We start from the raw sequence: 15,283 nt of genomic DNA, 5'->3' as shown, positions 1-15,283 counted from the left end.
CTGTCACCACCACTGGAGCAGGGGAGGGAGGGGATGGGAGGCAGGAACCCCACAAAGGGAACAAATGCTGTCCTCAAGAGCAATGGATCCTGTCCCAGAGCCGGACACGGGGATAAATCCAGCATTCCCGGGGCTGCCACCAGCCACAACCCAGCAGGGGCTGATTCCCATCCCACTGCTACCCCGAGGGGCATTTCCCACCCCTACACACCACAGCAACACCCTCTGGGATAACACACACTCTTTATTAGCAGCAACAGCCATCAACAAACCACAAAGTCTCCACAACAACTCACAGAAAACTCCCCAACTTAGGAAAGGTTTCCTTGTAAAACGTGTGGCTACGTTTTACACCCTCACGTGCAACAGAGAACACGACAACCTGTCCTGCAGCTTCCAGTGGGGTCGGAATCTCATCTACTCCACCCAAACTCCTCTGCTTCCTCCAATGGCTCCATGAAACCCCAGGCTGAGATGGCCCCTTGCTAACAGCCCCTGAATATCCTCTCCCACAATTTTCCAGTTGGCCTTGGAGAGGTCCCCCGCCTGCTCCAGAGGCGCTGGGGACCGGCTCAGGGTGGGCCCTGGAGCTGAGACCAAAAAGGGGGTGCAAATGTCCCGGGGTGACCAACAGTGAGGTGCAGCACCCCGGGGGAGCATCCAGTTCTCTGCAGGTGGGAGATGCCTGCTCTGCCTCCCCTCACAGCACCGCCCAGGAGAGCCCTGCAGAAGCAGCACGGGGAGGGAGGGGACAGCAGGGGACAGGAGCAGGGCTCCCGGTATCCAACCAGGCCAAGGCTGATGTCACCCGCAGGAGCAGCAGAGCTGGCACCAGCACTCCTTGTGCTGGGAAGAGGAGGGGATGTCCCCAGGGATATCCCCAGATGCTGCAGAGCCCAGGGCTGGAGGAGATGGGCTCGGGAGCATCCCTACCTCAGCCGGCTGCAGGGATTTCCTTGGGATCTGCCTTCAAACCCTGAACTCCTTTGCTGCTCCCCATTCCCGCCTGGACGCACACGCAGCGCAGTCCTGCCCTTTCTCCTCCCTCCGAGGGCCACACGGAGCAGGATGCCCAGAGCCTCAGCCCCCGAGCCCCCTGGCAAACCCCTGGCACGGCAGGACACCGGGAGGCAGGGCTGGCTCCCAGGACTGTGGATTTGCCCAGCAGGGACAGTGGCTCTTTCCAGAGCCATGAGCCTGTGCAGGGCTCTGGAGGGAGCCGGGAGGATGGAGGGAGGAGCAGGCACATCCCTCTCCAGGGATGCACAACAGGAAGAGCAGGACAACATAGAAATAGTCCAAACCAGTGCTTTCCAAAACAATATCTGCAGGTTCTGGCAGCTTGAACACTTCAGAGGGGAGTCCAGGAGAGGCTGAGCTGGGATACCTGGCACTCCCAGCTGTATCCATCATCAGGGAAGGGCAACAGCAGGGCTGACCCAGCTCTACCTGCAAGGAGAAGAGAGGCCCCACATGAACCATGTCCTGGGCACTCGGACCCCTCCACGGCCTCAGCCAGCTCCGAGTGTCCCACGCTGGCAGGGGCAGCACCGGCAGGTCTGGACCTCTGCCCTACTCCAAATTCCAGGAGCTACCTTGGCCAGTTTATCCCTGGGTGGAGTTCCCTGGGATTTGGCTGCACAAGACACCTGAGAGCTCTCCTGCTTGCAACCTGCCACCACGTGGGATGGGTTTTCCATCCTGAGGGACTCACATCCTTGTCCTCAGCCTCCAGGGAGCTCCAGTGAACAGCCTGAGTGTGTTTGTGGTCACGAGGAGGGAGCAATTTCTGAGAAAATCTCAGGAATCACTCACTTCCCAGAAATCTCCGGAGTATTCAAAAGCCCACCCGTTATTCAGAGCCAAGATAACCACACATGTCAGGCTCTGGGGGAGGAATCGAGAATATTTCCAGATGAAATCCCAGGGGGGGTTAAATAGAGGGGACAGCAAATCCTTTGAGCCTCCAGGGTGGGAGAGCAGCTTCTTCCCAAAGAGGCTGGGACAGCACCCCGAGCTCTCCCACTGCTCCAGCTCACTCGGATCCAGCCAAGGATAAATTTGGGCTTGCAGGGAGTAAATTTTGGCTGGAGCAAGGGGGCCCCCCCAAGAGGGGGCTGGAGGCATCTTACCAACAGTTGTCACACTCGTCCTCCCTTCTCTGACACCAGACGAAGATACCTGGAGACAAAGCAGCAGCATCAGAGAATCCCAGAATCCCACAACTGTTTGGGTTGGAGGGACCTTTAAAGCCCATCCTGTTCCAACTCCCTGCCATGGGCACGAACACCTTCCACTAGACCAGGCTGCTCAGAGCCCCATCATCATCATCATCATCATCATCATCATCATCATCATCATCCTCTCCATTAAAGGCCCTGGAGATGCCTTTTCCAGCTGGGAAACCTCAGTCCAGGAGCCCATCAGCCCTCCCCAAGACAGGATTGGGATTTGGGGCCTGGGGTAGAACCCCCTATTCACCCCACACTGCCCCACAGCTCCCACCCCAACAGCTGGGGAGGGGACCAGCCACCAGCTCTGGCCACGCGTGACCTGTGTCCCCAGGGCAAGGGGAGTGTGATGGAATGACAACTGCAGGAGCAGGGCCAGGAGCTTTTCCAGCACCTCCCCAGCACCCGGAGGCTTTCCCAGGAAAAACCTGAAATCTTTGTGCAATACAAAAACACACCCACAATCCCCAGGGAGAACCTCCTGCTCCATCCACATCCACCTCCAGGCTTGGCTGGGTCTTGGGTTTTTTTGCAGTTGGCAATCTGAGAATTCAAATCCTCACTTTGCCAGGGATTTGGGATGGGATGGGATGGGATGGGATGGGATGGGATGGGATGGGATGGAAAACACACTCTCCAGCTCCAAAAAAGGAGGAAAAGCAAGATTGGAGGCACCTTTCCCTGCTGAGGGCAGAAAACCCTCAGAGCATGGTGGGAGCTCGGTGCTGTCATCATAGAAGGGATGTCTGACATCCCCTGGATTTTGTGGGGGCTGACTCAGACCAGAACAGTCAAATATCATCTCCTGCCTGTCCTGGAAATGCAGGAGGGGTTCTCACGACTTTCCCGTTCATGTCTGGGAGGAGGGAGACAAGGGAAGGCCAAAGAGGACAACGGAGGCCAGCATGACCTCCCTGGACTGGGGACACCCTGCTGGAAACAGCAGCTGTGACACAGCCCAGCCCCTGCCCACGGGATGCCGGGGTGGGAAAGCCAGGTCCTGGCAGGGATGTGCCACACTGGACCCTCTCACCTATCTCCTGTGGCCACAGCACCTGCCATGGCACCCACCAGCCAGAAACAGGGCAAAGAGTCACCCCAGCACCCACCTGCCCAGCCCAGCACCCACCTGCGAGCGAGCCGATGATGACACAGGCCAGGACCACGGGCAGCACCACGTTGGCAGAGTCTGCAAGGGGGAGAACCCAGAGCCTCTGCACCAGAGTGAATTTAACCTGAGCTTTACCCTCCCACACCCTGCTCAGCACGGGCACGGAGGGAGGACCCCTTCACCGGGGCTGTCTCCCAGCTGCTCCCCGGGGCACTCACGGTGGACATGCAGCAGGAAGGAGGTCTCGTTCTGGCTCACGGCGTTGCTCACCACGCACGTGTAGTAGCCGCTGTCGCTGATGGACGCCCGCAGGATGCAGAGCGTGGTGTTCTCCACAAACTGGATGCGCTCACTTCCCAGGAGCAGCTGCCCATTTTTCTTCCACCAGTAGGAGTCTGCCTTCCCTTGTAGCACGTTGCAGACCAGTTTGGTGTTGCCTCCCGCCTTCACCGAGGAGTTGCCCACGATCTCTGGCTTGGACAGCGGTGCTGGGAGAGGCAGAGGCAGCGTCAGCGCTCAAACCCGCGGCAATCCCGGCTCCCAGCCAAGCAGGAGGGCTGGCCACGGCACCACTCACCCACGACGTGCAGATGGAACCAGGCCGTGGCCTCCTCCTGGGACCGGAGGCGGTAGAGGCGGCTGTCCCCGCTCTGCAGCACCACCTGCAGCGACAGGGTCGACTCGTTGAACGTCGTGCGGTTCTCGTAGAGCCGGGACATGATGGAGGGGCGGTTGTGGGCATAGCTGAGGATGACCCCCTCCTCCGTGCCCGCTCTGTACTCCCAGGACACCGCCCTGCTGCCCCGCAGCGCGGGGGCCGTCAGCAGCACGGTGCAGCCCACGGCCGACACCAGGCTCCCCGAGGCCGGGCGCAGGTCGGCGGAGTAGCAGGGAGCGAGCGTGCGGGCTGGAAGAGAAACCAGGAGTCACCCCACAGCCACGGGGATCCCACAGCCACGGGGATCCCACAGCCACGGGGATCCCACCGCCACGGGGATCCCACCACCACGGGGATCCCACCGCCACAGCGATCCCCCCGCATCCACCTGGGAGCTGCTGCTGGAGCCCCTCCTGGCTCAGCTGCAGAGGGAATTATTTATAGAATCATGGAAGGGTTTGGCTTGGAAGGGACCTTAAAGATCGCCCAGTTTCATGGGCAGGGACCCATGTTCCAAGCCCCGTCCAAATTCCAGCAGCAGCCACAGCTTCTCTGGGAGACATCAGTGCTTGGGCCTCACCACCCTCACAGGGAGGAATTTCTTCCAATACCCTGTCTCTCCCTGCCCTCTGGCACTGGGAAGCCATCCCCCTTGTCCTGTCATTCCAGGCCCTTGTCCCCAGTCCCTCTCCAGCTCTCCTGGAGCCCCTTTAGGCCCTGCAAGGGGCTCTGGAGCCTTCCCTTCTCCAGGTGAGCTCCAGGCCTCGGAGCAGCTCCGGCTCCTTCCTGTGCTGGGCCCAGGGCTGGGGCAGCTCTGCAGGTGGGGTCTGAGGGGGCACAGGGGCAGAATCCCCCCTCCCCACGCTCTGAGATCCCAGATCTGGGGATCTGGGGCTCAACCCGTGCTGGCCGGGCCATGCTGAGCTTCTCATCCACCAACAGCCCCGAATCGTTCAGCGGGGACATGGAAATGCTCCCTCCTGCTCTGAGGGGGCACAAGCGGAGCTGAGGGCCCGCCGGGCACAGTCCCTGCCAGGAACACGGGCCGAGAGCCGAGAAAAGCCGCAAGTCCCTTCCCGACCTTCCCCTAAAAGCTTTTCTCCGGGATCAAGGCGTGCCCGAGCCCGGAGTCGCCCTCGCGTCTTAAATCAGGCGCCAGGAAAAGCTTCCCAAAGCCGGGAGCGGCTCCGTGCGGCGGGGGGATCCCGCCCGCCTTCCCCCCGCGGCCCAACTCGGCCAAACCTCCCCAAAAGGCTCCGGGAGAGACCCTCGGGCATCCCTGGAACGGGACCGGCCCGGCCCGGACACGCCCGGCCCGGGGCTGACACTCGCCTGTGACCCCCGGGGCGGCCGCGGCGCTGCCGGGGGCGAGGAGGAGGAGGCGGAGGAGGAGGAGGAGGGGGACGGGGAACATCTGCGGGGCCGGCGCGGCCACAGCTCCGCCACGGGGCTCCGGGGGCTCCTCGGGGCGGGACGGGGCGGGACGGGGCGGGCTCTCCCCTCCGTCTCCTTCTCCTCTTCTCTTCCCCTCTCCTCCCCTTCCCTCCTTTCCCTCCCTCCCCTTCTTCCTCTCCTCACCTCCTCTCTTCCTCTTCTCTCTTCTACGCCTCTCCCCTCTTCTTCCCTTCCCTCCTCTCCCTTTTCCTCCACTCCCTTCCTTTCCCTCTCCCGCTTCTCACCTCCCTTCTCCTCATCCTCTTCCTCCTCTCCGTTTTCTTCTCCTCTTCCTCTCTTCCTCCTCCCTCTCTCCTTTCCAGGACATCCAAACCCAACACACGGACCCCCCCCCCCCCCCCAAGGCGCTGCCTTCTCCCGTCCCTCCTGTCCCTCCTCCACCTGCCGCGGTGTAAAACCCCCAAATCCCAGCTCAGGGGCACCGGGGGAATGGCCTCACCCCGTCCCCTGTCCCCAGGATCCCAGCTCAGCCACAAAAACTGGGAGTTTAATCATTTCCTGGAGCAGCCCTTCCAGCTCCAGGCAGGGCTGTGGGGAGGACAGGACATGGCTGGGACGCTGCTCCTGCAGGAGATTCGTCTCGGAATGTTCCAGGCGGGATCGGGACAATGTTCTTCTCCTTCCCCAGGAGGTTGTTTCCATCACCTGGGCAGCTTGGGAAGTGCTGGGGCCTTTGTGGCAGCAAAAAAAAAACCAACAACCACCCAGCATGGCCAGAGGAGGATCTCCAGGAGGACATCAGGAGGAGGAACAGGGACACAGGTGTGCCCAGACAGGAGCCCACGCAGCTCTCCCAACCCCACTAGAGGGAGCGAGGAGATCGGCTGTGGGAGGAGATCGGCTGTGAGAGGAGATCGGCTGTGAGAGGAGATCGGCTGTGAGAGGACATCGGCCGAGAGGACATCGGCTGTGCGAGGAGCCGGCGGAGGCGCTGGGATCAGGGAGCCCAGCCCAGGAAGGAGCTGCAGCAGAACTTTCCTGTCATTCCATCACCGGAGCCCGGGGACGATCCTGGCCGGGGCGGGGATGTCTCGGGAGCTGCTGTCCCGCCTTGAGATGTTCCAGAGGTGCTGCTCCTCATCCCTCCTGGGGAAGCCCGCGGGTCCAGGGTTTTACGGGGCTCCTCCATCCAGGGTTTTACGGGGCTCCTCCATCCATCCCTCCTGTGGCAAACGCCTGCCGGCAGCTCGGGGAGCAGCCCTGGCTACCCACGGGGCCTCCCTGCTCCTCCTTTCCCTCGGCTCCCAACCTCGAGCTGCCACCACCAGCCAGAGGCCAGGGAGGGCTGTGAGGACCAGCTTGTGCCCATCCAAGCCAACGTCCTGTCCCACTTGGGTGACCACCCCATCCCTCCATCCCTCCATCCCGGCACGTGTGAGGCTGGAGCAGCTCTGGAGCAGCTCCGATGCCACCAGGCAGGGAATGTCTCTGCCTGCTCTGCTCTAACAGGGACAAACAAACCCCGGCCCCAGCCCCCGGGCGGGATAGACCCAGGGAAGGGTTGGGGTGCTCCCAGGGTTTGGAGGGAAGAGGCTGGATGCCTGACCTTCCCCTTGGAAGTACGGTGTGATGGGGAAGAGGTTTTTCCCCAAAAAACACCTCAGCACAGGAACTGATGAGTTCCATCGAAAGACAAACATCTGAGGGCACATTCCAAGGAGGTTACAGCAGCTCCTGAGCCGCACGCGATGACTTCACGTCCCAGGGGCTGCTGTTTCCTGAGGGAGGGAGCGCCGTGTGGCCAGCACATGTTCGGAGTCAGCAGCGGCCGGAGCCAGCGCCGGGCCGGGCTTGGCTTGAGGGAGCAGCGCGGGGAGCTGAGAGCCGGCCCTGGGACCTCCCCGGGGAGGAGCATCCTGCGCTGACCCAGCTCAGGGCGTCTGCCTTGGCCATCCCATAAAACATGGAAAACAACAAAAATCGCGCGTTCCTCCATCCTGCCTGAAGCGAACCGGGGCGAATCCAAGGGACGGGCTGGGAAATCCCAGACACAGCCCCATGTCCACGTCGGCACCTCCTGCCGGGTTGCCCCCATCCCAGCGCCTCACTGCCAGCACCGGCAGACCCCAACCAGCCCCTCTCTCTCCTGCTCCCCGGCACTTGCTCTGCACCACGGGGCACTGAGGAAACAGATTTCCAGGCTGTGCCTGACCCAGCTCTCCCAGTGCACAGACCAGGAAACATTAGAAGTGAAAAACAACTCCTCAGCCAGGATTGAGGCATTCTTTTCCCCCTGGCTCCCACCCAATTTTCTCTGCACAGTTCCAGTTCTGGTCCTGCCCTGACTCACAGACAAACCTTCTCTCTCCAAAAGAGCAGCCCCAGGCTCCTGGTTTCCCTCTGCTCCTCAGCAGAGCTCAGCTGTGCCCCTGCCACATCCCACAGATCAGCACTCAGAGCAGTGGTGCCAGCACAAACATCCATGCCCCAAACAGCAAATCATAGAATCATGGAATGGTTTGGGCTGGAAGAGATCTGAAAGCTCATCCCATTCCATCCCCCTGCCATGGACAGGGACATCTTCCACTAGACCAGGCTGGCACCTATTTGTTCCCCAGATGTGCCATTTGCAGCTCTTCCCTCCTCACCCGGCTCTGCAGGTCCTGAGCCCTTTCCTGAGAACAACCGGGAGGGCTGAGTTGCCGCGGGATTTTTTTAGACATAGTTACCTCCCTCCCAGCTCAGCGCCCTTCCCAAACTCCAAGGAGGGAATCTCGCCTGGGGAAACAGCTCCATGCCAGGGCAGGGATGGGGCTCTGGCACTGGGTACACACTGCGCTGGCGGAGAGGCAGAGAAATCAGTCATGGGCCTGGCAGATGTTTCGGGGTGGAAGATCCCCTGCTCTGAGCCCCGGCGGCTCAGAGGAGCCTTTCTGCTTTCCAAACTGCTCCACATTTCTGTTGTGGAGCAATGGGAATGTGACCCAGCAGCAGGACAGAGCCTGGGGTTCAGCAGGGATGGGCAGCCCTGTGCCCAGGGCAGGAGGGCAGGGTGGGCACGGCCCCCCCAGCAAGGCCTCCAGGAGATGTTCAGCAGCTCTTGACCCCCCCCTCCTGCAAACCTGCCCCTCCCTGAGCCTTTGGTGCTGGCCAGAGATGACATGTGGCCCATCACCTAAACCCGGCTCAGGTCATGTCCCTCCAGTCCTGAGACCTTCTGTTCTTAGCCCAGGCACGCTGGGGTATCCTCGCCTGCGGCCACCCCAGCAGCACCCACACCGTCCTGTGATGGTGGCATGAGGCGCATTCAGGAATCATGGAATGGGCTGGGTGGGAAGGGACCTTAAATCTCACCCAGTGCCACCCCCTGCCATGGGCAGGGACACCTTCCACTGTCCCAGGCTGCTCCAAGCCCCGTCCAACCTGGCCTTGGACACTGCCAGGGATCCAGGGGCAGCCACAGCTTCCCAGGGCAACCTCCCGGATCGGAATCTGTTCCCAATATCCCATCTGACCCTGCCCTCTGTCAGAGCGAAGCCATTCCCCTTTGTCGCTATGTACCCGTGAAGGGTCACTCTGCGGCTCCCCGCGGCCCCGCTGCCTCCCGAGCCGCAGTCCCGGGGCCACCATCGCCCCCTCGGTCCCCTCGGTGGCCGCGAGTGGCCCCGCCCCTTCGGCCCCAGGCCACCCCCACCTCCCCACCCCCCGGCCCGCCCCCGCCCGTCCGTCCCGCCGCGCTCGGGCCCGGGGCAGCGGGACCGGGACCGGGCCGGGCCATGGCCCCGCACCCGCCCAGCGCCGGGCACTACCTGCGCTCCGACAGCGGCGGCTCCGACACGCCTATGCTGGCCGAGGCTCCCGCTCCCGCTCCCGGTGACTGTCCCGGTGCCGGTGCCGGTCCGGACGGCGGCCCCGGTGCGGCGCGGGGGCAGCGGCGGCGGCGGTGCGGGCCGCTGTGGGGCAGCGTGGCCTTCATGGCCATCTTGGCCCTGCAGATCGCCTCCACCACCGTCCTCTTCGTCTACTTCAGCATGGCCATCTCCAAGGTGAGCTTTGTCCCGGACCGGCGGCTGCGGGAGGGCTCTGCCCGCTCCCCGCCCCGCGCCTCTGCCCGCGGGCACGGCAGCGACCAGCGGGTCCAGATGCGGAGTGCGGGGTGGACACTGCCCCAGCTCCCCAGGGAGCCGCGGGTCCAGATGTGGATTGGGGGTGGACACTGCCCCAGCTCCCCAGGGAGCCGCGGGTCCAGATGTGGATTGGGGGTGGACACTGCCCCAGCTCCCCAGGGAGCCGCGGGTCCAGATGTGGATTGGGGGTGGACACTGCCCAAGCCCCGCCCGGAGCTGCAGATCCAGCTGTGCAGGCGGGGGCGGAGGGGTGGACATTGTCCCACCTCCAGATGTGCAGAGACCGTGCCTTTGTCCTCGGCTCCGCCTGGAGCTGAGGGGTTGCACTGGGAGAGGGGGCTCTGCCCTGGGATCCCATCGGAGCCTCCAGCCCCAGATGGGGATGTGAGGGGACTTCGCTGGGCTCCAGGCCCCACTGACCCCTGCTTCACCTCTCCCTCCCCTCATTCCCATCTTCCCCACACTCCAGGACCTCCAAATCCTCCTCAACCCCCTTTGTGAGATGCTGGGACCCCCCATTCCAGCACCCCCCATTCCAGCCGCTCTTTTCTTGCTCCAGTGCAGTTCCACCAACTGTGCTGGGATCCCGCCATTCCCACCTCCCACGGGGTCACTCGGCCAAAACCACTCCCAAACTTGGCCGCGACGGCTCTGATCCTTTCAACAGCCTCACCAGCCCCTCCCCTCAGCCGCTGATTCCGACCCACAACAACCCCCAAGCAGCCAGGCAGGAGATCCATGGGCAGAGGGAAATTCGGGGCTGGCAGCAGCTCCATGGAAGCCACCCTCATCACTGAGGCTGCGGCAAAAAAAAGGGTCCTGCAGTGCCAGACATTCCACAAATCACACCAGAGACGGGGAAAAAGGAAAAGCCCTGCCCACGGACGCAGAGGGAATAAACAGCCTGTCTGGATCCAGCGGAGCATCCTTTGGAGTGGGCTCCAGCCCTCCTGCGGGCTTTGTCTCCATCCCTGGGTCACACGAGGTCCCGCTGAGAGGGATTTACATGAAAGGCGGGGAGAGGAGGGGAACGGGGAGACACAGCCCCAGGGAAGAGGTGGAGGGAGGAGAAAACCGCTGTAGTGGAACAATTTGGGCTAATTTCAGCGGCCGGTCACCGGATCTGTGCTGGGAATACGGAGTCAGGCTCCTGGAGACCCTTTAGGCCCTGGAAGGGGCTTTGAGCTCTCCCTGGAGCCTTCCCTTCTCCAAGTGAGCACCCCCAGCCCTCCCAGCATGGCTCCAGAGCGGCTCCAGCCCTGGAGCAGTTCCGTGGCTTTCTCTGGAGCCGCTCCAGCAGCTCCGTGCCGGGCTGGCCCCGGTCCCGGGACGGGCACACGCCGCAGCCAGCCCGGACACGCACCCGCCGCGGGCATTCCAAGGGAACAGCCCCATCCCGGGGGGATTCACGGCCTTGGAGCACCCGGCACACGCACCTGGGCGGGCAGGCGTGTGCAGGAACAGCCGGCAGCCCTCCCGCAGCCCGTCCGCGGGGAACGGCCGGGGCAGGGTTAGGGGGGAGACATGAACCCAAACCCTTTCAATCTGACCTCACACAGCTGTCCTGTGGATGCAGAGGCTGTGTTGATCCCAGTATCCTGTGGATCCAGAGGCTGTGTTGATCCCAGTATCCTGTGGATCCAGAGGCTGCATGAATCCCGGTATTCTGTTGATATAGAGGCACATCCACACATAGATGGGATATAGATCCCAGACCTGAGCACATCCTGGTCGGAGGCAGCACGTACCCAGCTGTGGTGGGCAGGGGTCTGGGGGTCTTGGAACAAACTGGGATGTGGGGGACACTTGGGGCACTGGAGGTGGCCAAGCCCCAGGTGACCACGGGGCCACCCAAGGACTCCTGGGTCTGTCCTGGGACCTGGGAAGTGCCCAGGTGATAGACGGAGGGTGGCCAAGGTGCCGTGTGTTCATTACCAGCTCCTGGCACAGTGATTGCAGGGCAGCCATCCCATCTGTGCCTCAGTTTCCCTGGACAGCAGCAGGGTGTGGTGTGACCCTATGATCAGGGGTGACAGTCACCACGGCCACGCCACGGCCAGAGTGGAGCTGGGACAGCCCTGGGACAGGCCCAAGGAGGGGAGACTTCCCAGCACAGGGAAGTGCCCGAGCCCTGCCTGGGCTGCCCCGGCGCTGCTCGGGGTCCGGGCTCAGCAGCTGGAAGGGCTGAGCTGTGCCAGAGCCTGTTTGGCAATCCCAGCTCAGCTCAGGGAGCAGCAGGAGTGTGGCCCTGGCTGCCTGGGCAGGTCCAGCCTCCAGCAGCAGCTCCGAGCCAAGGCAGCTCCTGGCCCTGAGCAGTGAGCACATCCTGCAGCTGGAGGAGCCTCATTCCCCCTGGGATAGGGAGGAAGAGGTGAAGGAGATGGATAATGGGAATTTGGGGTTCTTTACTTGGTGCTCTGTGGCTTGTCAGTGTCCTTGGGTCCTGCTCCTCTTCTTCCTCCCACTTGATGCTGGAATTCTGTGAAAGGGGCTGGCATGCTTCCCAAAGCGCTGGGATGGTCTCCCGGGGATCGCAGGAGGACAGGATGAGATTTAACCTGCTCAATTCACAAAAAACAGATTTTTGGCTGAACTTGGATCCACCCAAGCCTCCTCCTGCCCCCTCCATCCCACACAGGAGACACAGCCGGGTTTGCATCCCGGTGGTGCTGCCTGGCCCAGCACCAGCTCTGGGATCGGGGTCATTCTCTGAGCACCCAGGATGCCGGAGGAGCTGAGCAGCTGCCCCACACCCACACCCCAGTGGGATCCCGGCTGCTCCCTCCGTCTGTCCCAGTTTGAATCTCGCTTTGTTTCCATCCCAGCTGAAATCCCAGGCTCCGGGCAGCGCGGAGGAGCTGCGCTGTCTGCAGGCGCTCAATCAACAGCCCGAGGGCTCCAGCCTGGAGGAGCTGAGCAGCAGCCAGGGCTGCCTCAGGCTGGCCAGCACCATCAAAGCCTACGTGGCCACGGTGAGCCCGGGACCGGGGGAGGATGGGAGAGCTCCTGGTTGTCCCCGTGCCTCAGTTTCCCCATCCACCTCCCCGGAGCCGTGGGAGGGGGAATGGCCAGAGTGGTTTAAGGTGGGAGTAGGACTCAGACCCCACCCTGGTGGGGCCCAGAGGCAGCGGGACAGGGAAGGTGAGGGAGGCTCGGAGGAGGAGCTCAGGCATGGGGACCCCCGTGTCACCTGTAACCGGGGCACTTTCTCTTCTCTGTGGCGCAGGTGACGGAGAGCGTCATCCGCAGGAGCGCGGTGAAGGGTGAGTCCCTCCGGGGCCAGCTCTGGGGCTGCAGCCAGAGCCTGATCCACAGGAGCTGTGGCCCATGGGAGCCGTGGTCCAGGGAGGCCAGCAGGGGGTGGGGGGCCGGTCACTCCTGAGACACACTGCGGTGCTGTGAGCTGGGGCAGGAGAGGGGAGAGCCAGGATTGTCACTGGCCGTGACAGGCACACGTGCTGGGAATGGGCTGGGGGACAGCCATGTCCGTTTGTCCGGAGGCTGGGGAAGCAGGGCCGTGGCACGGCACAGATGTGTTGGTTGATGATTGACCAGACATTTCCGTCCCTCAGGAACCTTTTGCGCTGGTAGGTCTGTGGGGCATTCCCTGGCCCTGCTGGCATGGGGCCGGGTGTCCCCACACTGTCCTTACAGCATCTGTCCCTTCCCTGCAGAGGCCTGGCGGAGCTATTTCAACACCTCAGAGGGGCAGCCTCCTCCCAAAATAGCCGGGAAACCCTCGGCACATCTCACCCTCCGCCTACAGAGCCTGGCTCAGGATGGTGAGTTGGGAAACCCCTCTGGGCACTGCTGGGTCTCCAAGATGGGAATGGGAGAGATCAAAGGGCAGGGGACCAGGATGGAGGAGGAGTTGGGTGGCCCACGGGGGAGAGATGTCTCCTGTTCACTCCAAGACCACCGAGCTCCATCGCTCCAAGCTGGATGACTGGGAAAGAGTCGGAGCCACCCTGTCCCCTCCATCCAACCCTGCCAGGTCGCTCCCCTCAGTGGCTCTCCCTTCCCGCAGGACGCTCCCAGCGCTTCGGGAACCTGTCGCAGTCGTGCCGCCACGCCATCACGCACTGGGGGCCCAGCAGCCTGCAGTCCCACGTGCAGAACATGACGTACCGGGCGGGGCGGCTGCGGGTGGAGCAGCCGGGCAAGTACTACGTGTACTCCCAGATCTATTTCCGCTACCGCGGCGCCGGCGCCTCGGGCCCGCAGCTCGTGCAGTGCATCCAGTGGCAGCCGGCCCACAGCCCGCCCGTGCTGCTGCTCAAGGGCGTGGGCACCAAGTGCTGGGCGCCCGAGGCCGACTATGGGCTCCACGCGCTCTACCAGGGGGGACTCTTCGAGCTCCAGGCCGGTGATGAGCTCTTCGTCTCCGTCTCCTCCTTGGCCATCGACTACAACGATGCAGCAGCCAGCTACTTCGGGGCCTTCCGGCTCGACCTGTGACCCCCTCCGCTCCCACCTGTCCCACGTGGCCCCTGGATACGGCCAGTGGCCCGGGGGTGGCACAGGGTCCTTCTTGCTGGGTGTTGTCCCTCGTGGTGAGGGATGAGCCAAGAAGGGCACCAGGGTGGCTGCCCACGGGGACCTGCTGTGCTCGGTGCCACCTCCAGGTGGGAGGAAGCCGGTGACCCAGGAAGGGTGTCCGAGGACCTACAGGGGACGTGCACGATGGGGGACATCGCAGCCCTGGTGACCCAGCACCTCCCAACGGCTCCCTGCAGCAGGAAAGGCACCAGGGCCACATCTGCCAGACAAAGTGTCCCCATGGCAGGGTGACACCCACGGGTCTGACCCCGCCTTGGGCAGGGCTGGGGGTGCCAGGGACCCGGGGCTGGAGGCACCCCCAGGGCACAGGACTGGCACCCCTGGGCCACATCTTGGGGACGGGGCAGGTCCAGTGTTGGTCTCTGGAAAGGAACAAAGGAGTTTCAGTCTGGAGAACACCAGCAATGGCTCCAGGGAGGGCAAAGGGCAGGACCTTTACACCGGAGCAGTCCTGGCACCACACCCGGCACGTGGCACTGGGGCACGTGGTGACCGAGCAAGGCTGTGCAGGACCAGGACCTCGGCACAGCTGCTGACCAAGCACCTCTCCCCGTGGGGATTTGCTCCCCCCCAGCCCTCACGGACCAGCACAGCCCCCACTTCCTCACATCTCCTGCCCTGGCAATCCCTGCAGGATTCCAGCTCTGGGTGAGCCCGGTGGTCACAGCAGGACCTTGGGGGGACCAAACCAGCCCCAGGGTGATGGAGCCACTCCAGAGGCCAAAGGTGGGTTTGGGCAGGGCAGAGCAGGGCCCAGCTGGCTCAGCCCGTGGACACTGGGGGGGCACAGCCCCCTTTTCTAACCACCCCTGTACTCTCTGTATCCAACTAAGACTGTGGGGATTCATGGACAGTGGCAGCATGGGCTGCCACAAGCGCGGGGCTCCCAGGAAGGACAGAATAAAGCCTTGTACTCCAGCACCGGCCTGGCCCCTTTGCACCCAGGACACAGCCCCGGGCAGGGTGGACATGGAGCCAGGGGGAGCAGCTCCCACATCCCCCCACACCCCCAGGTGCTGGGCATTCCCACTCCCCGGCCCCCATCTCCTGCAGGCTCCCCATCCAGGGGGCTTGGTACAACCCCCACAGGGCACAGTGCCACCCTGGCACCTGCACACCAACACCTGGACCAGCCCCAAATGCAAGGGAAGATTCCCCAGCTCATCCAGAACCTCCAGAAATTCATCCAAAGCCCAAGAGC

General features: G+C 63.1%; 2 protein-coding genes across 2 annotated transcripts; one reads left to right on the top strand and one right to left on the bottom strand.

The window, feature by feature from the left end:
* Positions 1-256: 256 nt before the first annotated feature.
* On the bottom strand, positions 257-5,451 carry LOC309577515 (contactin-4-like). Its single transcript, XM_082289613.1, has 6 exons — positions 5,333-5,451; positions 3,920-4,249; positions 3,561-3,830; positions 3,361-3,420; positions 2,133-2,181; positions 257-1,449 (listed from the first exon to the last, which is right to left on the bottom strand). Exons 1-6 carry the CDS (start codon positions 5,412-5,414, stop codon positions 1,446-1,448), a joined length of 795 nt encoding a protein of 264 aa, XP_082145739.1. The 5' UTR covers positions 5,415-5,451; the 3' UTR covers positions 257-1,445.
* Positions 5,452-9,122: 3,671 nt separating this feature from the next.
* LOC309577398 (tumor necrosis factor ligand superfamily member 10-like) lies at positions 9,123-15,283 on the top strand. Its single transcript, XM_082289388.1, has 5 exons — positions 9,123-9,441; positions 12,348-12,494; positions 12,749-12,785; positions 13,197-13,304; positions 13,550-15,283. Exons 1-5 carry the CDS (start codon positions 9,172-9,174, stop codon positions 13,978-13,980), a joined length of 993 nt encoding a protein of 330 aa, XP_082145514.1. The 5' UTR covers positions 9,123-9,171; the 3' UTR covers positions 13,981-15,283.

This window comes from Coloeus monedula (genome assembly GCF_965178545.1).
Source record: "Coloeus monedula genome assembly, chromosome: 12".
Classification (NCBI taxonomy): domain Eukaryota; kingdom Metazoa; phylum Chordata; class Aves; order Passeriformes; family Corvidae; genus Coloeus; species Coloeus monedula.
This window is presented reverse-complemented; position numbering and strand designations above follow the sequence as displayed.

Excerpts from the sequence above, each read along its gene's own strand:
- LOC309577515 (XM_082289613.1), bottom strand. The coding sequence starts at position 5,414 with ATGTTCCCCGTCCCCCTCCTCCTCCTCCTCCGCCTCCTCCTCCTCGCC. Across the intron at positions 3,831-3,919 it reads GTTCCATCTGCACGTCGTGG|CACCGCTGTCCAAGCCAGAG; the intron begins GTGAGTGGTGCC and ends TGCCTCTCCCAG. Across the intron at positions 2,182-3,360 it reads CATCATCGGCTCGCTCGCAG|GTATCTTCGTCTGGTGTCAG; the intron begins GTGGGTGCTGGG and ends CTTTGTCTCCAG.
- LOC309577398 (XM_082289388.1), top strand. The coding sequence starts at position 9,172 with ATGGCCCCGCACCCGCCCAGCGCCGGGCACTACCTGCGCTCCGACAGC. Across the intron at positions 9,442-12,347 it reads TCAGCATGGCCATCTCCAAG|CTGAAATCCCAGGCTCCGGG; the intron begins GTGAGCTTTGTC and ends TTTCCATCCCAG. Across the intron at positions 12,495-12,748 it reads TCAAAGCCTACGTGGCCACG|GTGACGGAGAGCGTCATCCG; the intron begins GTGAGCCCGGGA and ends TCTGTGGCGCAG.